The sequence below is a fragment of the Plectropomus leopardus genome, chromosome 7 (assembly GCF_026936395.1).
Source record: "Plectropomus leopardus strain MGB_pleo_1.0 chromosome 7, ASM2693639v1, whole genome shotgun sequence".
Taxonomy (NCBI): domain Eukaryota; kingdom Metazoa; phylum Chordata; class Actinopteri; order Perciformes; family Serranidae; genus Plectropomus; species Plectropomus leopardus.
In genome coordinates this window covers 31,614,569-31,637,516 of record NC_142182.1, presented here as the reverse complement: position 1 = coordinate 31,637,516, position 22,948 = coordinate 31,614,569, and the positions used below count along the sequence as shown (strand labels likewise).

Below are 22,948 nucleotides of genomic sequence, written 5' to 3'. Positions count from 1 at the left end.
CATAACTAATTACACATACTAAACAGCTTGTTGTTTTTTACAACATTTTAGACACACACTTTACAAAAACTATAACTTTGATGGTGATATAGCCTACATAACACACATAGTGCATTCTCATTGACTTATTTTTAACACATTTGAAAATAAAACAGAGAGGCAGTGTTTGACAGTGATTGTACCTACTGAAGGGTACAGCCACACCACTTGCACAAAGCACATGCAGAACTGTAGTATTAGAGCCTGTCATGATAATACAAAGTAATAATATGATAATGGCAATGTGTCCTGCTTAAGGAAAATCCAATTTTTCACCCAAAATTAGCAAAGCTGTTTGCAGGTTAATGCTTTAAGCAAGGCAAGGCAAGGCAAAGCAGCTTCAGCATCTGTATAGCCCATTTAATACAACAGGATAATTTAAAGTGCTTTACAGAGCAATAAAAAAACATTAAAGGGCAGAGAAAAGAACTTAAATGTAAAATTAGTAACTAAATGATTATTAAAATTTAATTTTAAAATAACAAATGTGCAGACAAGAAGAGCAAAGATACAAACGTTAATTAAAATGATTGAACATCACATTTAAAAATTCATTTGCAGTCATTATCGGTTGGGGGGCAGTGTAAAAAAAAGTCAGGTTTTTAGCTTGGACTTAAAAGGCGGTCAGAGTCGGGGCTTTTCTAACATTATTTGGGAAGCTATTCCAGGTTTGTGCTGCATAATGACAAAGCATTGAATCCACCCATCACAATATGTAATATTTGTTTCTGTTCTTTTAAAGGATGAAAATATACATTTCAATATAGGATGAAACAGTACTGACTGTGTATTGAGTCATCCTTCCAAGCATATGAGTAATGGTACTTATGCTGATGACAACATCAAGTGTTTACCAAAGCATGACAGTCACATGGTAACGACAATGAAATTAGATGAAAGGCTCGGGCCTGGCAACAATGATCTCATTTGGTTTCCAAATGCAGCATTTCACCCACTCATGGAGAAGAGCAGGACAACCTGCGCATTTCCAGCAAGCTTATGAAGGCTCTGTGAATATAGCAGCTTTTTAATTAAAGCTTGGATTGATATGTAGAACACTCTTTCTTATGGAAATCCCGAAATGGTCAGAGCTCATTAGAGACAGAGATCAACCTATGGGAGAAAAAACTCCCTGCCTTTAATCCTGCAATCTCTCGACACGATCTGAACTTTGACTAGACTTGTGATGCACATAGGTGGCCGGCGCCTTGATCTGCGAGTCATGTCCTGTTAGTACTGTAAAGGGCTAGAATGATGTGGATTCAATCATGCTTGGCCTTTCAAGATTGCTTGTGGCCGGTGACTTGCACTTTGCTGGGTGTTCTGTCTCCAGGCCTTGCTCACGGGCATGTCATGTCACAGAGATCACTGTGAAGCCCAGATGTTTCCTGCTGGCCTGCCAAACTTCATTGTCAGTCTGCCAGTCTTCACTGCAGCTTGATATGATCTGACTCCATGCGCACAACACAGCAGACCGTTCCTCGTGTTGCCGGTGCATTATATGCATCAGTGGCGCTGAGGCACGTCAGGCCTGTCTGATGCTGATGCTGCATGTCAGTTATTTCTTTTTCCTGTTTACTTCTGCCCACGCTGTTCTTTTAAATAACCTGACATTTTGCCTCATAGTGACATGTGTTCTATTATTGTCTCCCAATTGTGTGAAAATCAGTCAAAATCTCATACAAGCCCTAATGTAACCTGGAAAGAGTATAGCACTAATTTTCACGACGCACCCATCATGTATATTTTGATTTTGAACATGAGGAGAAACACACACACACACACACACACACACACAAACAAACAAAAGGCTTTAACCTCAACAAAAAGGAAGTGAAAGGGATTGAATTGACAGTCTGTCATTCAACATAAACAGGAACTTGTCTTGAGGACATTACATGTTTTTCTAAGAAGTTTTCTTGCGTCATGCCACAAGATACGATTGACCTATGCAGGATGATAAAAATAACAACTTCATGTATGAATTTGTCGAGGCTCATCTAAATTAAGCCCTCTTGAGTGTAAAACGGCCCTGACAATGATGTAATACCCGTCGTGTTGCTGGGCGAGCAGGATATCTAATGAGGGAAGAAGAATGCGTGTGCAGCGCCACATTCCCCCTCCTTTGATTCCAAGGCCTGACCTATCTGAAAACCACCTGGCCAAAGCGTGCTCATAAAGATACATGATGCTATTGAGTGCAATCAAAGCCCCCCTCAGCTCATTTCCTGAGTCCCCCTGGCTTTCTATCTCTTGTCAACAGAATCACAATGAAACTTTCCCCTCTGTGATCCCTGGGTATCAAAGACACTGACGTTTCCTGCTCACAAAAACTGATGCGGTGACGTCGGTGTTTGCACTTGCCTTAGCTTCCTGTCCTGCTTCTTCAACCACCTTATCTGTGAGGACATAGTAATGATAAACTACACAGCATGAGTGCTTTACAGAGTACAATCTTTGTCTATAGCAACATTGTCAGCAACACAATGTTGTTTATGCAATGGCAGAAAGGTTCTTTATCACAAAATCATCTTTTATTATGGTGCATATATATATATATATACAAACACACACACACACACACACACACACACACACATATATATATATATATATATATATATATATATATACGTATATATATATATATATATATATATATATATATATGAATTGTGTCCTTTGGATAGTAAGAGGTACTATAATAAGTAAAAATGAATAATAAATAAATAAATTATGAAAATACAAAAATAATATCAAAATAATGAATAAAAATGTATTTGCCAATTTTATTTGATAGTTAGAAGTAGACATAAACTGGACATCAACCAACTAAATGTACTTTACATATATATATATTATATATATTTATATATATTTATGTACATCTTATATATGAAAGTGTTAAATTGCTCCCTTTAGTCAAAAAAGAATCTGTAGGCAAAACACTGATAAAAATAAAATATTAAATTATAGAAACAATTATATCACAAAATTAATTGAATGCATGTGTTTTCTGTGTAAAAATGCCTTTGTGTTTTTAAATTGTTTTGAATTGCCTCTATTAGGACAATCATGTTGTATTAGGAGAGAAACCTACTCTTACCTCTTAAATTATGGCCTAACCTAATTTATTATTAAAACTTATTTAAAATTATTTTCTATATAAACTGCACCAGACCCTCAGTGCACCTTTTTTTTTTAAATCTATCCTTTTACTTTTTCTTTTTTTGCCCTCCATATATCGTTCCTGTTTGAGTGTGGCAGGTGTTTATGGGCGCAGCTCTATCCTGTCCTGTCCTTGTGTGCTGCTGACGCCTGTCACCAAGTGGCATATGCTGCTGTTTGTTCTGCAATGAAAAGAATTGAACCTAATTAAAGAGACACTGTGCTGCCACAGGAAGTGCACGTAAGCAGACCATTCACTGCTCTGATTAGTTAGTTGTGCAAACAAGGCTCGGGATCAGGTGAAAGACTGCAACTCTATTGATGAAGTGCTTTCAGAAGACCTTGAATAGTCTGGAAATTCAAATAACACCAGTGTGGAGTGGAAAGGAAGACCAAACACCCCAACTGATCTGATCCACTGAACCTTTGCAGATATTTTTCTTGAGTTGAAATAAAAATAAGTTTAAAAAACTGAATCAAATATAGATCCCACTACATAGATGTTACATGGACGTCAGTTGTTCTTGTTACAGGTGCTCTATACAATACAATTATAGATGAATTTGTCCATTAATGTCACATGGGGGTGTCACCTTACAACTGTATTGATAATAAAAGTGATATTTAAAAATTACATATTATGCTTTCATGCTAATAATACACTTCGAATAAATACATGTAAGTAATCCAGCACCTCTTTAATAATTTTCACGTCTTTCCATTCTCTCTGTCTTCCTCCCCCAAATGCCATCTTAATGACTTATATGTATGATTCATATGTATATAAATCTATTCCAGTTTTGGGAGTCAAATTATGGAAGGGACTCAGTGATGAGTTGAAACTGTGTTACTTTCTGTTGAGTTTTAAAAAAGCTTAAAAATGTAAAATGATCACCAATTATAGTGTAAAATGATTATAATGTAACACCATTCAGGACTGACTGTAGAGTGAAATAATAGAGCAACAGTTGAGAGTGTTATGAGTTTTGTTGTTTATTCATTTATTTTGTTTCTTTGGTGGTGCTGTTATTCTAGGTTATCCTTTGGTTGATTTAGGATGGACAAAAATAAACCTTGGGCTTCAGCCTATTCCTTTTTCGGTTACTAATTGAAAAAAAAAAAAGTGGTAAATAATGTTTTACATGATACATGTAACCAAAATAAAATTAGTCATTAATACATTGTGGTTACAGCCTCTCTTTCCACCACCCTACACTCATATTTTGAGCGAACTTGATTTGCAAAAAAAAAAAAGACAAATGCACAATAAACAAATGTAAACATGGATTTGACTGACAGTCTTTTAGTTGTTTTTTTTTTTAATAGATATGGTGATAATATTTTGGCCATGATAATATGGAAAAATTAGGTTTGATATAGGTTTGATGCTGAAAAAAGTAAATTTTCCCAATTTTTGGTTTAGATATTTCAGTAGATGAGATTGAAATGTTTATGGTTTTAATGTGATATTAGTTCAGTTTTGGTTTATTTGAATTTCAGTGTTTATTTATTTATGCTTTAATGTTATATTAGTTTAGTTTTGGCTAATCTGAATGTTTGCATGTGAACAGCCAACTTAGTATCTGTGCATGATCCATTTTTTAATGAATTACTTTGTTTTTTAAAACATGCTTTTTAATTGTTAGCTTTTCAGTTCTGATTTCTTTGTTAATCTTTTCATCAGTGTTATAGCCAACCTCTGTGGCTTGTTTCCTGTGCTATTTTAGGAATTAGTTTTGGATGCAAAACCTCCACATTAATAAAATAAAATTGACATTACCCAGTTGAGAATATTAGTACACCAATGTCATTCATTACTTTAGCCCTGGATTTAATGGTGTGACTGCAAACAGACACCACAAGTATTATTACAACTGTTATTGTAGTATTCTTGTATTATTTATCTTCCAAATGCCCAGCGAGATGCAATGCAGTTTTAATAGATTGTAATGCCCCTGTTGGGCAGTTTGCCAGTACCAAGGGGTGAGATTAGCCAGAGAGATCTCTTGCAGCTTGATGCTCAGACATTGTGAGTAAATCCCTCTGATTGAAGTGAACAGAACTGGGACAGACTAGCAGACATGGCAAAGTACTCACGCACTCAGACATGTCTGACACGCAGCATCTAAAAACCTACAGAGAGAGATCCGAAATAAGAGCATGTGCAATGTTATACTATGAATTAATAATAGCAGTTTATTCCTGTGAGCATTGAAGACAGTTTGGCAGCCTTTCCATGGCTGGTTATCCTCAGTAGCAGGTTTCAGTAATGAGACGTGTGAATGTGTTGAGTAGTCTTGTTATCTGACCACAATGGAGCATGAAGAGCCCTATTAGGAGTGGCAAGACATCAATACAGTGGGTGACGGAGTTCACCTAAAACCAGGAAAAAATTTGTTTAAAGTTTACAAAATAAGTGCATGTATTTAGATGAATATGCAAAGGTACTTAAAGAATATATTTATCTTGCATTAGAGCTGGGCAATAAGTCAATATTACATCTATACTGTGATACAAGATTAGATGTCATCTTAAATTTGGATATTCTAATGGGTGTATGAGGCTTAAGGCTTATTTATGCTCAATGTTAGATACGTATACAGACACAGATATGGCATTCTGTCCACACACTATGTTCATTTTGTCCATATTTGTGCACTTTTTCTGAGAGCTTAAGGATACAGATGAATTTGAGCATGTGCCATCTGAAATATATGGCCGCACAAGACTTTAAAAACAGTTTAAAAAACAAAAAAACTCAATGAATCCATTATATATTGAAAAAAAATTCTTCATCCACATGTTGCAATATATTTAAGGGCCTCACAGACCCCTGCCATCACAACACTGCCTCTGTTAAAAGGTCATTATTATGACCTCCCCCACCATCACCTCTATTGTTGTATGAAACCTTTGACTCTGCCCTCTACTGGCTGTATGTGTCGAAATAAAGGACACGTGGAAGTATGAAGGCAGTGACGTGTTAAATGAATCTATTTTTGCACGTAAAGGGAGTATTAATGAGCCCGTAATCATTATATCCACAAGGCTCAGGCATACCTTCCCCATTGAATGTCTGTGGACTGCTGTGCTCACGCAGATGCACACGCAGTGTTATTTACAGTACAATTAAAGGTCTGTGTCAGCCCTCAGCAGTAAAGATGAACGCTGGGAGGTGAGCTAACTGTCCTCCTACTGCCAACTGTGAGTCTAAGTGTAACTAGATGATGCTACTCGATGTAGAGTGAATGTCTGTTGAATATCCAACTTAAAACGTACTTTAATGTGTTGAGGCGGCTGCAGCTGGCTTGACAGCAGTCTTTTGGACGGAAGAGACTGGAGAGTGCACAGTCAGTGTGCTTGCTATGTCTACAGTCCACGCAGTCACAAAAAGTCCATTACATGCGGATGTCTGTTTAGGGTCAAAGCGAACCACTGCTGACATGGGTGGATGACAACATTTAAATCACACTGACCAAAGTGGACAAATGCACACATAATGCCATGAACTGGCCTTCATTGATGATAATTTATTTAAAAATCTTATTGTGAAAATATTTTGTGAAGCACTAATAGCCAACCTGCCCTGCGATAGTCTGGCGACCTGTCTAAGGTTTACCCCGCCTCTCGCCCAATGACAGCTGGGATAGGCTCCATCCCCCCTGTGACCCTTACGAGGACAAGCCGTTAGGAGTAATGAATAAATGAATAAATGAACGGCCAACCTTATAATATTATTGCAATATTGATATCAAGCTCAAGAGTACCATGATATTTGATTTTCTCCAGCCCTACTCTGAATCATCTTAATTTGCATTTTTATAAAGTACGTTTTCCACAATTTATAGAAAACAATAGAGTGCTCCAGGGATGACATTTTTCTGTAGGCCGATGCGGAAGTTACCTTGTTCCCTTGTCAAAAAACCCATGGGATTTTTCCTCTGGATTTTGGTTTACTGTAGAAAAAAAGCTTTGTGGCAAACAAACATTTATCATTCTTACATGATCTATTGTGGTTCGCTGTCCTGGTGACCCATATACCTTATGTGGAGAGTGTTATCCAGATAATGAGGGACAGGGTTGGGAGAGTGTGACATTTTCCAAGGGGAGGATGTAGTTCATTTCCAACAATAGTTCAGCAAGATAATTTGCACAAATGAACACTAACATCAAGATGTTTGAAGTGTAAATACAACTGCCAGAAGTAAAAAGTTAAGGTTAGGCCTTAACGAACTACACCACGGTCATCTGATTTAATGCTGCCACCACTATGAGGCTGTAAAACAGTGTTCGGCACAGCTCGGCTTGATGACGTTCTGTCGTTTCAAGTTGTCACTTATTAACAAAGACACATTAAAATTTCAAAGTTCACAAGTGGGGTATTTACTGACATATTTTATGTCGTAGAAAAAAACATGAAAGTCTCTTGTACTAACCACAGACTTTATTTCAGGCCTCTAACCAAAAACACATAAAAAAAACCCCACTGACTTTGAGAAGAGGGAACCAGAGGTGCTGAAATGCTAACTGATTTTCAGGTTTTAGGACTCATTACAGGGGTACTCTACGTGGAAGAATATTTTTGCAATAGTTCAGATGGAGTACAGGTGTTGGAAATGAACTACATCCTCCCCTTGGAAAATGTTAATCAATGGCTGATTCAGTCACACTCTCCCAACTCTGTTCCTCATTATCTGGATAACACTCTCCACATCAGGTAAATGGGTCACCAGGAAAGCGAACCACAACAGATCATCTTATTCATGTTGCATTCATGTTATGTTCCATCCTCAAGGTACTCGATGGCTTAAAGCATCTCAAAGCACCTGTATCAATTACCCTCTGAATGGCAGAGCAGAGACGGAACAAGCTACATCACATTATCAATAAGAATCGCTAATATTTAAACATGCCTTATTATGATAAGAGGATAATATTAGAGATAGTGTGTTGTAGAAAATCTAAAATGCATGATTTGTAAACTGTGAGCCTCTGACATTACATAAAGCAGATCTGATCCAGGAGCTGTCAAGACACAAGGAGATCAAAGACCTGGCCGGAGCATGTGCAGCTTAAAACAGGTTGTCTGTGAAAATGTCTAAATAGATTTGGACGTGCTTGATGAAAGGCACCATTAATTACTGAATCATGAACAATATCAGGGCCATAGCATTCAGTAGGCTTTGTTCTTTCCACTGTCTTTTCTTTCCTCTGGTAACTAAGCAGACAGCAATACTTTGTATTATTTGCTTTAGGCAGCAGGAGCCCACTTGACGTTCACTGACGTATTCTGGTGTGAATGGATTGCCGCAAATAAAGAGTAAAAGAAGTCTTTTTTCTTTCCCTGCATTTTGGATTGCCATGTTGACTCTCTACAGTCAGAGCACAGTGTGGATTAGCTGCTTTACATTTTATAACACTGTGTCAGAATCAAGGCTCATCACCATGAAAATATGACAAAGAGAATAGGAGGTTTGGACTACAGTTGATGCTGTCCAGTTAGCAGGTAGCACCACTAGCTGGGACAATAAATAAATGTCATACTACTCTGACTCATGCGTCAGCTCAGTCACCTTAATCAAATTTTGTTTATTAAAATGTTCTTTTATTACCACAATAGTTAATGACAGTACTGTTTTATACAATTTTAAGTTTCTTTTTATTGATATATTTTTAATACTACTGTGTTCTTGCCTATCCTCAGTTTCTGCTTTGTTATAATTTGCACTAAATGAATAAGGTATTATTATTATTATTTATTGATATTTTGTAGTCGCTACAATTTCAGAAAAGTAAGAAACTACAAGCACAGTTTCTCAGATCACATCTCAAAGCACTTGATTTTTCTGACCAACAGTCTGAAAATACAATATTAAATTTACAATGATACAGCAAATAAAAAAGTAGAAAGTCTTCACATCTGAAAATGAGAATATTTTTACCTGAGTTTAAATGACTAATTAACCAAAAGAGTTGCCAAGTGAATGAATTTCTATCAACTAATCAACTGACTTTTTCAACCCTAATATTTACTATGATGCCAATAAAAACCAAAGATTGGCTAACTGCAAAGTAAGGAAAATATGCAATTTATCATAGATTGCGATAAAAATCACTCAATCAATTTGTTGATTGTGGTGAAAGAGACTGCTGGACAAACAGCACTAAAAAAAACAAAACAACATACATATCAACCTCAAAACACACAAAAGATCTTAATCAGGCATCAGCACATTTCATACTGAAATATATGATGCCATTTCAAACAGCCGAGAGCCTGTTTGATTGTTTTTAATGAGAGTCCTAACTGGGATAAAATGGAATAAAAAAGGCGTTTCTTAACCTAAGTGTGAGACAAAGTAATTCCAGGATGTTTTAGTAGCATTTAAAGAGTTTTGGGCATATTTTGATGGTTATTGAGATAATATTGTGATTTGCAATTATTTTGGCCATGATAATCATGACATTACATTGTCATATATTCCTATGTCTACTTTAGAGTTGTGTTGTTACAATGTGGGAATTTATAATTTAGACACAATACTAAAACAGTACTAGAAGAGAATATATTCAGTACTATTTTTGATACTTTGGGAAAATGTGACATTGAGGGCATACATTTTTTTCATATAGCTTTCTTCTCGTAGGTCTCTAATTATTGTGCTTTCATTTTTGTTTTCATTTTATACTTGTTTTGGCAATGTAAAAATTTGTTTCCCAAGGCAATAAAGCCACTTTGAATTGAACTGAATTAAACTGAGCAGACAGAGAGCAAGAGAGAGAGAGGAGAGGCAGGGCTGTGGACTCCACTGCAGTGGTGTGTATGTGTGTCAACTCACTGTTGAAGAGAGGAGAGACAAAGTAGTATAAATAGTATTGATACAGGAGAAGATGTATATTAAAATAACTTCAAATATTCAAAATCATTATGTATCGATAAATTGATATTTTTTGACAACACTACTGCAGAGTGTTTCTATAAGCCAGGCCTGTGTTTTTATGAAAAAACCATGTGAAAACATAACATATGTTTACTGTTGTTATTTCTTGATGTGGCTAACACTAACTCAAAGCAGAGGTAAAATGGAGAAACACAGTATTTCAGGTTACCTTTCACAAATATTCATTGTTGATTTGCTGTGTTTTGTAGTTCGGCTTTATTGTGTTTGAACACTGAAGCAGAACTGTTTGCCCTTTGTAGGTGCAGGTGATAAAGAGCTTAAACCAACAGTCAGGTAAACATGTTCACTCGTGCTCTGGTGATGTTACAGGGGGATTTAACTTTATGAGCAATGCATACTGGTATATGTACTGGAGAGGTCTTTTTGTACAGAAGAAGACTGACTCCTCTGTTAATATGAACTGATGTGTTTTGACGGCGATTGAGCTATAGAGTCTGTTCTTCCACCTGAAAAGACTGGATGCCCATATCATACAATGCTTTATATTCTAAAAAAATGCATAATGAAAGCTCTGCCTTGCTTCAGCTCTGTCTAACATCTGAGAACAGATCTGGATTCAGTTTCCAAGAGGAGGAAGTCCCCCTCACTGACTCCTTTGTTGTGTAAAGCATCTGTCACGGGTGCCACAGGCCAGGACCACCTGAGACAAGCAGCATGTGCATCAGCCACATGTATCATGGAATACCCTGCCACCTTACCTATCCTAGTGGTGAGGTGACTGCAGCTTGTAGAGAGAATAGGGGTGTTATCTGTTTAAAGTAATGAGGCCTATTTTACAGCTGTCTCTTCTTGATTGGGCTTGCAGAGGCCTCCAAGGCTCTTTGCACTGATTGCCTTGATCTTATTAAAAGGCTCACGGTGTTAAAGGCAGGAAAACATGCAGGTTATTCGTGCTATGTGCATGAGAGCACGAGGTGCTTACGGTGCAGAGGATTTTAGAAGGGGGGCAGGTTTGGATCACTGTACAATGAAGGCTGGTGGGCTTCGCTTGAATCCTCTTAAACCTTGACCTCTTCTTAGTCTCAAGGTGTCAACAAAGAAAAAGAATTAACTGCTTGTGTCAACATGAGGAGTCCATCAGCATACAAATGAAATGTGTACAATGACACGTTTTCCATATTTGCTGTTTAATTTTTGAATGCATGCAGATGGAGCTTAGCACAATAAAATATAAGAATATGACACACTTTTAATGATAACTGCTGCACTTTTTTGTCAAACACGTTGACATTTCTAATAAAAAAACAGTCTAATCGGGTATTTTATTCTCCAGGCAAAATCAGAATCTGTGATTGATCTCATTGAAGTTTTTTCGGGCCTTTAGTTGAAATAAAAGATACCCTTTTTCCCCCAATGACGTGAGCCGCACCGCTCTTTTTCCATTTGCTGCTGTGGGTGAGATTATTGCCCCCTCCTCTCTCTCTCCGTGGTTAAATAGCAAAGCGCGCTGCTTCTCGGGGTAGACAGGCCACTTTGCATAACGGTGGTTATTTAGATAATCTGCACTACATAAAAAAAGGCAAATAACCCAGCTGCACTTTAACATGTACTCAAACAAAAACGAGGGACCACGTCGAGGAAGATCTTTTGACTCCATGAACATTGGCTTTGAAGAGAAACTGCTGAACAATGAGGTAAGAGCTTCAAAAGAAACAAAAAACTTTGAAACAGGCAGCAGCACGGATGCTTTGAGCAGTTCGTTGAGAAACCATGACGGTGAATTACTTTTCTTGCATGTGTGCATTTTGACAAAGGTGGGCAGCCCGACTTTATAAATAAGCCTTTACTTTCTCGTCAGCGCAGATTAATTTAAGCCGTTTTGTTAGCAGTTTGTTGCGTCAAAGGGTTAAGAAGGTTAAAGTAGGTTACCCCTAGTTTCATGTCATGAAAGGTTCATTATTGCTCAACCTGCTCGACATTTACCGATTACAGTAAAAAAAGAGATAAACCGATCAACCTACAAAGTCTGTGATGTCTCCATTACGCACAGGGGAGAATGGCAGCCAGGACGCATTTTTAAAAGCCATGCTGAATAAATAGATTTAAACAAGTAGATTGCATTACATACATTCGGACATATAGGCATTTTTTTTGTTATAAGCGCGCCTTTCCATTTCAAGGTTGCAAAAATTCTTAAGCAAAAAATACATCAAATAATCGAGTAATTGAACAATACATATTGTTCTCTAAACTGTGATCAAACGTCTGAAGCTACAGCAGGCAATCCGATTGTGTCTGTGACCTTCACCTGCAAACTTTCATGCATCTTAAACACGTGGCTCTAAATGGATTTTAGGCATTTCCTGACAAACAGTAATGATGTGAATGATTGTGAAACAGCAATTTTCTGTGTCACAATGAGGAGAGAGAGAGAGAAAGGGAGAAAAAGATTTGATTAAGCAGCTGTAATTAGGCTTAACTGCGGATTAAAATTTAAAATTACATGGACTTTTTAATGTGCACATTAAAAATGCATTTAAAGCTGTGTGTAAGTAACATTAACACAGCTGACATTAAGAAAGGGAAAATTGTTTGATAAAGTCCACGTGTGCGTAAAACCATTGCATTTTGCAGCCTAAACCCTGCGCGCTGCAGCGATTAAACGTTGCCTAATGTCTGCTAAGATCTCAACATGCAGGGAGCTAATAATAGGCTTCCCCGCTGTCTAAATGAGATTGCAGTAAGGCGATTCTTTGAGACAGAGACAGGTTCATCTTCGTTAAACCGAGACGCAAAGAGTTGACCCCGAGGAGCGTCCTGATCCAGACTCAAGACACTGATGCATTCAGGGATACTACCGACAAGACTGCACCGAAAACTGGTCTGCCGCGCTGTCTACACAATGCTCGAAGGACGAAATGTGGTAGGCAGCAAATGAATGAATTTAACTGATTCTTATGACCGGTTCCTTCCTTTACACCCCTTAAGGAAACCAGTTTACACTATGTAGATGTAATATATCTGAAGCAAATTTAATGTAGCAGCACAGATATATGCTACGACTAAAGTGACTGTTTTGCAGCCAGTCAAAACAGATTAGTTGTTCTGTGCTGCTGCTGGCACGTTACAGTCCTGCTTCCAAAGTCTGATGAAGGATTATCATGAATTTTCCGCGTGTGCAGCGCGCACAGCCACGCGTCAACGTGAGAACGCTGTCCAAGGTGCTGAAAAAACACATCAGGGGCTGGTTAGCCTCCTGAAATCTCAGCGCCTTCTACACATGGATCTAATGCATTAATATGACATGTTTCATTTACATTTATCTAACAACAAAAACATACTAAAAATGCTGTCCATATCACAAATGAAATTATTAAATTATATATATATATATATATATATATATATATATATATATATATATATATATATATATATATATATATATATATATTCCTTTCTCAGGATTACCAAAATACTTCTGCAGCAGTTCTCTGTGACTAACCCTCACTACTTACTATTTATTTAGTCTGTTGCATTTTCAGAAGAAAAGATATTCATGGGATTTTTGGACTGATCTTCAGTGATTAGAAGTGGTGCATTTATGTCATTACCTGCCCTGAATTATGTATTATATGAAATTCACTAATGTTAGGTATAAATCGAATAAGGCAACAGTGTATTTTTCTTTGACTTCTGCAATGTTAAAGTGTTACTGAAACTATGCAGCACAGAACATGGCAATAAAGTGGCCATATTTCCAAAACAAGTTGATTTTTCATTTTGCAATTAGTTCTTTGCTTTTACAATCTATCTACGAAAGAGTGAATTAATCACATATGCATAAAAAAGTGGATAAAAGTTGAATATCTTCTCACATGACCATCAGAGGAGAGCTACTATTTGTTGTTGAATGAGGAAGATATTTCGTGGTAGATGAAAATCTGATTGTCTTTTATTGCTGTTTTCAGATAAACAAATCAACATTCACAAAAATTGAAGAAAACTCAACTGAAAAGAAGAATACATCAGAGAAAGGGAGAGCAACAATCATCTTTTCTCTCAAGAATGAAGTGGGAGGACTAGTAAAGGCGCTCAAACTCTTCCAGGTGAGGAAAAAGTTTTTGCTCTCTCCTGTTACTAATACCTTTGGAACATAGCATCTACATTATAGAATAACATTTTCATACTACACATACGTCTACCAGTAACTTCTTTATTTATTATACTAATGCTAAAGTAAATGTAGATGACTTAAAAATTATTCTAAACATGATTTTTTTCTTGCAGGAAAATCATGTCAACCTTGTGCACATAGAGTCCAGAAAATCCAAAAGACGCAACTCTGAGTTTGAAATTTTTGTGGACTGCGACAGCAACCACGAACAACTGAATGAAATAATCCAGCTGCTTCGAAAGCATGTGAACGTGGTGGATATGGAGCCTCCAGATAACTCTTGTCTAGAAGAGGAAGGTAAATGAAATCCTGCATTACAAATATATGATTCAAGACCATATAATTAGCAAACAACTTATTTTTCTTCTCTCTTCTCAGATATGTATAATGTTCCTTGGTTCCCAAAGAAGATCTCAGACTTGGACAAGTGTGCTAACCGTGTCCTGATGTATGGCTCTGAGTTGGATGCGGATCATCCGGTATGTTGGCACAGATCAGAAAACTTAGAAATGCAATCTCCTTTAAGCATTCTAATATCCCTCTACGTTCCTCTCGATCAGGGTTTCAAGGACAATGTCTACCGGAAAAGGCGAAAGTACTTTGCTGATCTTGCTATGGCCTTCAAACAGTGAGTACTTGTAGTATATTTTAACGTTTAAATACATTAAATAGTTTAAAATTGCAAATCTGTGACATTTTTAGTGATATTTATAGAATTATTACTATGTTGCAGTGGAGATCCCATTCCTCGCATCGAGTTCACAGAAGAGGAAGTGAAGACTTGGGGAGTTGTGTACAGGGAGCTCAACAAGTTGTACCCCACCCACGCCTGCCGGGAATACTTGAAGAACCTGCCACTGCTGTCCAAATACTGTGAATTTCGAGAGGACAACATCCCTCAGCTGGAGGATGTGTCCCGCTTCCTCAGGGGTACGTTATTAAATTTTGCTTCAAGTACAAAAATCATACATGTCATTTAAAAAAAAACTTTTGGGGAGCTTTGTAAATGTAGTTACTCATATGCGTTTTCAATGTCTTATCTTCTCAGAGCGCACCGGATTCACCATCAGGCCTGTGGCCGGTTATCTGTCCCCACGGGACTTCCTCGCTGGTTTGGCCTTCCGGGTATTCCACTGTACCCAGTATGTGCGGCACAGCTCCGACCCCTTATACACTCCAGAGCCGTGAGTAACGCACAGAGCTCTATTTAGAAAATAGGATGCAAATGTTCATATAAAGCTATTGGCTCTAATATTCTGTTATCTTTCATTATGAAGGGACACATGCCATGAGCTGCTGGGACACGTCCCACTGCTGGCAGAGCCCAGCTTTGCCCAGTTTTCTCAGGAGATTGGTCTTGCTTCACTCGGGGCCTCGGATGACTCCGTTCAGAAACTGGCCACAGTGAGTGACACTGAAAAATCTAATTTTCTACTCGAATATAAAATTTGGATGAACTGTTGTAACTGGTTCTGTTTTATTGACTCCTGTTTTACAGTGCTATTTCTTCACGGTGGAGTTTGGCCTATGCAAACAAGAAGGGAAGCTGCGAGCATACGGAGCAGGACTGCTGTCATCTATCAGTGAGCTCAAGGTAAAAACATTGGACAGTGGACATTCTGACAAAGTCTTCCTCCTACTATTTTCCAACTATAAACATCATGAAACACTTATTTAAATTAACAGCTTTCTATTACCTATACACCCTCCTTCAAACCAGCCAAACCTATTAACCCTTTGAAACCTGAACATATTGGTTTGATTTCTTTTAAAAACATAGGGAGAAGGCCCTAAGCAACTAAAGACAGTTCTCCAAATCAGCAAAAAAATAATAAAAGGTACAAGAAAATTATCTGAAAAAAAAACACACAAAAGAAAAGTAAAAAGCAAAAAAACAAACAAGAAAATGACCCCCAAAAATCCAGAAAAAAAATCTCTTTTTTTTTCTGTAACATAATTTCTGATCACATATAATTTACTGTACATTTCCCAAGTTATATCATAATTTTCTAATAATCCACCCCTTTTTAAAACTAATTTTCAGGTCATTTTCTTGTCACTATTTACTATTTTCTTGCAAATTTGTGGAAGATTTCTTGCCAAGTTTCTTATTCCCCTTTCTCTAATATTTTCAAAAGAAATCACACAGGTTTCAAAGGGTTAAATAGCTTGTGAAAGGCATGTGAATGCAGTATAAGACATCTGATGCTGAGCCAGGGTTTAAAGGGTTAATATAATTATATTGAGGGAAAAAAAGTCACTATAGAGGTTTGGCTATATGCAAACATTTTAATCTTAAAGCGCCCCTTGTAATATGACAAATATAACCCTTTCATGCATATTGCAGTGGACAGCTGTTCAAAAGCCATTATCTTGTACATGTGTGGGTTTTGATGCTATAGTTGCACATTAACCCTTACAGTGGACCACAGTACCTCATGCCATACACTGCTGCCAACTGCTCAGCCATTGTGAATGCAATACAGATCTCTCTAAACCAAGATGGCCGACAGAATGCCACACACACCACACACACACACTGTGCAGCTCAGGAATATCTTCCTAATCCCTCTGCAGTGGGAGACTAGTGGCGCGAATAATCAGAGGCCCCAGTACAAAAAAAATCAATACAATATTATCCTGATACTTAAATCAAAATACAATTTTGCGATTTTAAATGTTTTGCAATATACTAAGTATTGTGATAACATGTATTGCAATATGTTTCAGTTTATTATCCCTTTAACAGAAAATTATGCCCCCAGAGGAAAACTTTTTCAACATGTTTTCTCAAAGTCCATCCACCTCACTTCAGTCATTTTTCTTAAAACAAAGTGTATCTAGTGAACTAATAAAGCAATTTCTTTATCTAGTAGGTTAAAAAAAGATTAATTCATACTTGCAATATGAATAATATGTACAATAAAAGACATGCATCTGTGCATACAATACAATATTTGTGGGTAAAATATCACAATACTATCCTAAATCAATTTTTTAGCCCTTGAAGGTAAATAAAATTTGGCAAGAGTAGCAATTAAGGAGCAATACAGCTGTTAAAGTTTCCAAGTATTAATTTTATGTTGGATCATGCATCACTGGCTATATTTTATCTACAATTAACACAATTGCTGTTACACTACACTTTTGTCACTAAAAATACTTAATTTGCAGTAACTTTTTGGTTGTACATCAATTTATTTATATTATTAACATTTAATTTGCAGTTTTGCAATAGAAACAATATTTTCCCAATATTTTGTATAAAATGTTCATTGAAAACATGTACAGTTAAACAGGGGGAGGCGGAGGCTTAGGTCAAGAGCAAAAGGTGGAGTGACTGAGTGAGGCGTGGAAAGAGATCAGCGAGAGGCTGAGCAAGTCAGGAGCAGTTCAGCCTTTTTACATAGCATTGAACTCTGAGACTATGTTCACATATGTAAAAAAAAAAACTGCATGAAAAAATCTATAATTTTTAGCTTTGACATTATATGTCATTCTAATTCTAAGTTTATATTTCTTCATAATCAACTCAAAAATATGATGTACACTTAAGTGGACACGTGGAAAGATATGGAGCCAGATCAAGGCCAAACGGTTTGTTAATTTATACATATAATTAATTCAAGCACAAAACTTGAACTTTGAGTATAAAATTCTATCCTTTCAATCATTATTTTTTAAATTAACAAACCTTTTGGCCTGATCTGGCTCCATAGAAAAACTCCTTGAAAAATGCACATTTAAGAAAAAAATACTTTTTCATGCCTAAAGAGGTATGAAAGCACTTAAGAAAAAATCCTGACTGTAGTGGTCATAATTGCTGATAAAAGCTTACATGGTTCCTTTGATAGAGCCACTCTTTCATTTGAAACATCTATAAACAGACTGGTGTACTTTTAATTAAATGACCCCGATATTTACTACATACACCGGTTGCAATGTCTGTACTGTGTTTCTCTATTACAGCATGCACTCTCTGGCAATGCAAGGATAATGCCTTTTGACCCCAAAGTTACATCCAAACAAGAATGCATCATCACAACGTTTCAGGATGTCTACTTTGTGTCAGACAGCTTTGAGGAAGCCAAAGTCAAGATGAGGTGAGCTCAGTTTCTCAGTCATTTAACACAAGACATGTATAATGAACTTGCATTGGTAGATAAACAGCAAAACATCTAGAACAGTCACTGATGATATGTTCATTTCAGGGAGTTTGCCAAGACTATTAAGCGTCCCTTCACAGTCCGATACAACCCTTACACCCAGAGTGTGGATGTGCTGAAAGACACTTCCAGCATCAACAGCGTGGTGGAGGAACTTCGGCATGAGCTTGACATCGTCGGTGACGCCCTCATCCGGCTGAACAAGCAGCTGGGTGTCTGACTGCCCACACTCCAGTTGAAGTTATCCACCCACAGTCCATCAACGCTCGCCGTGTCACCCCCAAGCACCGCCGTAGAGATGCTGCTTGTGTATCGCCCTTCGTCAGTACAATGAATGTGCACTGCTTTTGGAAAAAACACTGTTGTCCCCACTGCATGGTTTTTGTCTTACACAATTCACAGAGGTGTGTTAGGTATTTTTAGCCACTGAAATCAATAAACTGCACAAACCCAAAGAGCTGCTTCACCTGAGACACCGTTTTTCTTCTTGGCTCAGTCAGCTTCTGTATTGCAAGAAGTCAACATGCTTTCATTTTACTTTGGTACCCATTTAAACCCTCCCCAGCTGTTACAGACACAGATGTGATTTCCTCATCCTGTTGTTATCTCTGTTGTTGTATATTTTCATGTGATTTTTTTTGTATTCTTCTTCCTCTTCACGTTTAATCTTCCTAACTTCAGTGATATGTATAAAATGTACCTTGTTTGTATTCTTTTTGTGTATCATGTTCCTTTTTGTGTATTTTTGAGGGAAATTATGAAAGTGAAATCTGGTGTTAAAAGATTGTTTTCATGACTGATTTCGACAGACGTGGCCCATGCTCCTCGATCTATTTCATGTTACAGTGATGATTTTGAATACCTCCTCCTGAAGTGAATATAATAACAGTACTCCTGAAATCAAAACATTATTTTTCTACTGTAAAGAAACACAGATATTATGAGTAGGTTATGTATTTGAAACTATTGAAAAAAATAAATAAATAAGTTGTGTCTTCACAGTGTGTCAAACGGTGTGTTACCTGCTGACTCGTTAGTTCTTGCTGTCCTCGTGGCGATGGCTTTGTTATGATGCTGCAGAAGATGCTGATGATGATCGTGGAGATACAGAATGACAGAGAGGACCCTGAAAGTGATGATAGCTGCGTTCAGGTTGAAGCTTGTGTAATCTCAATTAAATGTTGTAAATAATTAGCCCTTTGACCCAAGGACCATATGAAATGAACTATAGTGACACTGACTGACATTTTTGAAGTTGTTTTCTTGGATGCTGAATTGGTGACTGGTTCTTTAGGCTTGAAAAGTTTTTGTCTTAGATACATACAAGTTCACAAATATAAAATTTCAGTGTTAAATCAAGGGTCCTCTAGCCATCTTAAGAAGAAATCTGATTACATTAAGACATTGCAATAAGGTAGCTGAGAGACTGTACTTTAGTTATTAGGGAGGGGGCTTGCTGGGGTGCAACATGTTTCTTTTCTTTCTTTCCTTCCTTTTTTTTTGGAGATACAATTATTTCTCCTTCAGCCTGCCTGATCGACTGAGGGGAAATGCATGACATTCCCTCCACCGTAAATCACCATATTTCAGTTTCTAGCCATCATGAATTTTGTGATTTCAGAGATTTTTAAATAAAACATCTTTTTAAAACAAACTTGTGGTCTGGGGAATTCTGAGGGTATTTAAAATAAATACGAAATACCCCAGTTTTAAGTTGGACGTCCCTGCCCTAAATAAATAAAAAATCATAACTACCTCTCAAAAGCTTAAAAAATGTTTCTTAGTTCCTCCCCCGTTTTGCACCACCCCCTGCCCTCTCATAAATAACGAACAGTCCCTTACCGATACATTTAACTCTACACACTGGTTGTGGCTCTACACCCAGTTGCCAGTTGTTACTACCATGACGGAGATTAAAAAATACTCTCAAAATACTCAGAGAAGTGTTAATAAACATTATGGTCATTTTAGAGGCTGTTTGTGGTGATAAACTGTGTTGCGTTGCATCGAGAAGTGTTTTTTTTTTTTTTTTTTTTACAGACTAAATTGGCTAAACATTAAAACAAAAGTTTAAGAAAAGTGACTGTACTACACTGACTACTAAGTGCACGTTTAGATGGGTAACTTCACCCTAACGTTATCTGTAAATGTTATTACCGAGTCTTAATAAACACAAAATGTCCAAAATTCCGCGTTTTAACATTCAAACATCTGCTGGTAGCAAACTTCACGACAGTGTCGCAAAACATGATGCCACGTTACTCATGGAAACCAAAGAAACGAGCTCGCGGACGGAGTTTTGTTTACACTCGTGGGTAAGTTCGTTATATTCGCCGTCAAAGTATTAAAGTTGTGTGTTTCTGGCCGAGTGGTTTTAGAAACTTGGATAATCACCACCGGCATGGTGACACTTCGGTGAGGAGCGTTGTCTTAGCACTTTTGCTAACGTTAGCTTAACAGCTAGCTGACCAGCTTCGACATACAAGTACGGAGTAAACAAAGAGATGTAAAGATTTAGTTAAAGTTACCGGTTAACTCACAGTCATTGCCGTTATTGCTAACGTTTAACGCGAGTATTGTGTCCGTCAGGGAGCTAACAGCTACGGGCAGCTGGGACAGGGACATGTGGAGGACTTGTCGGAGCCCCGGCTGTCTGACAGCACTGCTCTGCTAAACCGTGCCGTGCGGACTCTGTGCGGCGGTGGAGGTCACTCCGTGCTCATCACCGGTAAGTTTACTGTTCACCTCTAAACCGCACTTTTCCTTTAAAATACAATCCCGCTAACGTGTGTTCAGTGACGCGAACCAAGTCTGAACAAGCCTTGATCATGTGGCGCCCTCCGCCGGGGTAACTAAGTCAATAGTTAATGTTGTTGACAGTGCTTTGTTAACCCTTTGAAACCTAAGCAGAGCGACTTCGTTTCTTCCAAAAACATACAAGGAAAGCAATGTCCCACCTAACAAGAAATGACCCCCCCAAAAAAATAGCAAGAACTTAGTAAAAAGTTACGAACAAAAACAAAGTACCATTGCAAGAAATGGAAAGCAAAAAACAAAATAAACAAGGAAATGACTGAGAAAATGTGCTAAAATTTATAAATGTTATAAACTGTGTAACATTTAGTTACCTTTGTTAAAATAATTTTCTAAACTTGTTTTATTCTATTTCACAAAATGTAAACAATACGTAGGCTTAGATCACAATTAAATAAAATATTCTGCAAGGTTAAAGTGCAAATACTAACAATTTATTAAATAAGTGCAACTGAAACCAAAAAGTTAAATTATCACTTCAAGACCAGTGACACGGCAAAGGCACCGCTAGTTTAATTTAGTTTCTTTTATGTGCACACAAAAAGTGCAAAAAATCCAAATGAATGAAAAAAAAATGTGTCAGGAGAGGGGGAGAAGCCAGAGGCCAGAAAGCAAACTAACAAATAAACAAACAAACAAACAAAACCCCTAAATGAACATTTTACAGAAAAATGCAACAAAAAATAAATGACAAGAAAGAGCACACTGAGCAGAAAGAGTCAGTCAGTAAACATTAATCCAATAAAAACCAAGACTGTCTGACAGTGTGAGCACATTTTCTGTTTCAGAACTAAGAACACTAAAATAACATAAAGCTCATTTCAATCCATCGAATGTTCATATACATTTATGGTTTGCAGTCAGCGTGCAGTTTTCTTGTTTTGAAGGTTTTCATCTCCTAGAAGTAACTGTCTGATCTAAATGTTCTATACATGAATAGGCAATGGATGAATGAGTGTGTTATGTTTGTGATGTATTTTGTGTTGGACAGAGAATGGAGAGGTGCTTGTGTGTGGACAGAACCACAGAGGCCAGCTGGGACTTGGTCACAATGCAGACATCTCAACTCTTCAGCTCTGTCCCAGCCTGAGTCAGAGGGTCACAAAAGTAGCCTGTGGTTGGGATTTTACTCTTCTTCTAACTGGTGAGAACAATTTAACATCGGTATTAAGTGCTCAGTTTTATACTTGCTATGTTTAGATGGATTTTCCTAGTTTCAAAGAAAAAAAGTACAAGAAAATTACCTGAAAAAAGGCACACAAACGATGTATAAATGTTAAAAAAAAAAAGAAAAATAAAGAAATATATAATTTTAAAAAATGTAGAAAAGTTTTCAAAATTTTCAATATGTAGCTATGATAATTATTAATATTGTTTTTCCCTAAACATTTTCCCTAGCTTTTTTTTTAAAAAAAATTTCTAAATCTACTACATTTCTTGCAGTTCCTGGTAAAGTTTCTCATTGCCTTTTTTCCCCAATGTAATCTAAAGAAATCTGATGTCACAGCAGCCTAAAATAAGAGAGGACAGACAATTAAAATGCATAAGAACAAATGAATTATTTTTTAAGAATATACAATAGAGTGTGATCAGAGGGTAAAATTGATGTAACCATTTGATTAATACAATAATGCAACTACGTTACAATAGATGGCAGTAAGTGGACAATAGGAGCCGTCCTC

General features: G+C 37.1%; 2 protein-coding genes across 2 annotated transcripts in view; both read left to right on the top strand.

The window, feature by feature from the left end:
* Positions 1-11,637: 11,637 nt before the first annotated feature.
* tph1a (tryptophan hydroxylase 1 (tryptophan 5-monooxygenase) a) lies at positions 11,638-19,451 on the top strand. The gene is made up of 11 exons (XM_042495997.2): positions 11,638-11,803; positions 14,081-14,218; positions 14,400-14,583; positions 14,665-14,765; positions 14,847-14,914; positions 15,020-15,216; positions 15,335-15,470; positions 15,564-15,690; positions 15,785-15,880; positions 18,256-18,389; positions 18,498-19,451. Exons 1-11 carry the CDS (start codon positions 11,714-11,716, stop codon positions 18,670-18,672), a joined length of 1,446 nt encoding a protein of 481 aa, XP_042351931.1. The 5' UTR covers positions 11,638-11,713; the 3' UTR covers positions 18,673-19,451.
* A 1,126-nt stretch (positions 19,452-20,577) lies between these two features.
* The window catches only part of sergef (secretion regulating guanine nucleotide exchange factor), a 12,771-nt gene continuing 10,400 nt past the window's right edge, over positions 20,578-22,948 (top strand). The window contains exons 1-3 of the mRNA XM_042496011.2: positions 20,578-20,767; positions 21,042-21,180; positions 22,258-22,410. Coding sequence (XP_042351945.2) covers positions 20,600-20,767; positions 21,042-21,180; positions 22,258-22,410 — 460 coding nt within the window. The 5' untranslated portion in view covers positions 20,578-20,599. The remainder of the gene's footprint in view (positions 20,768-21,041; positions 21,181-22,257; positions 22,411-22,948) is intronic.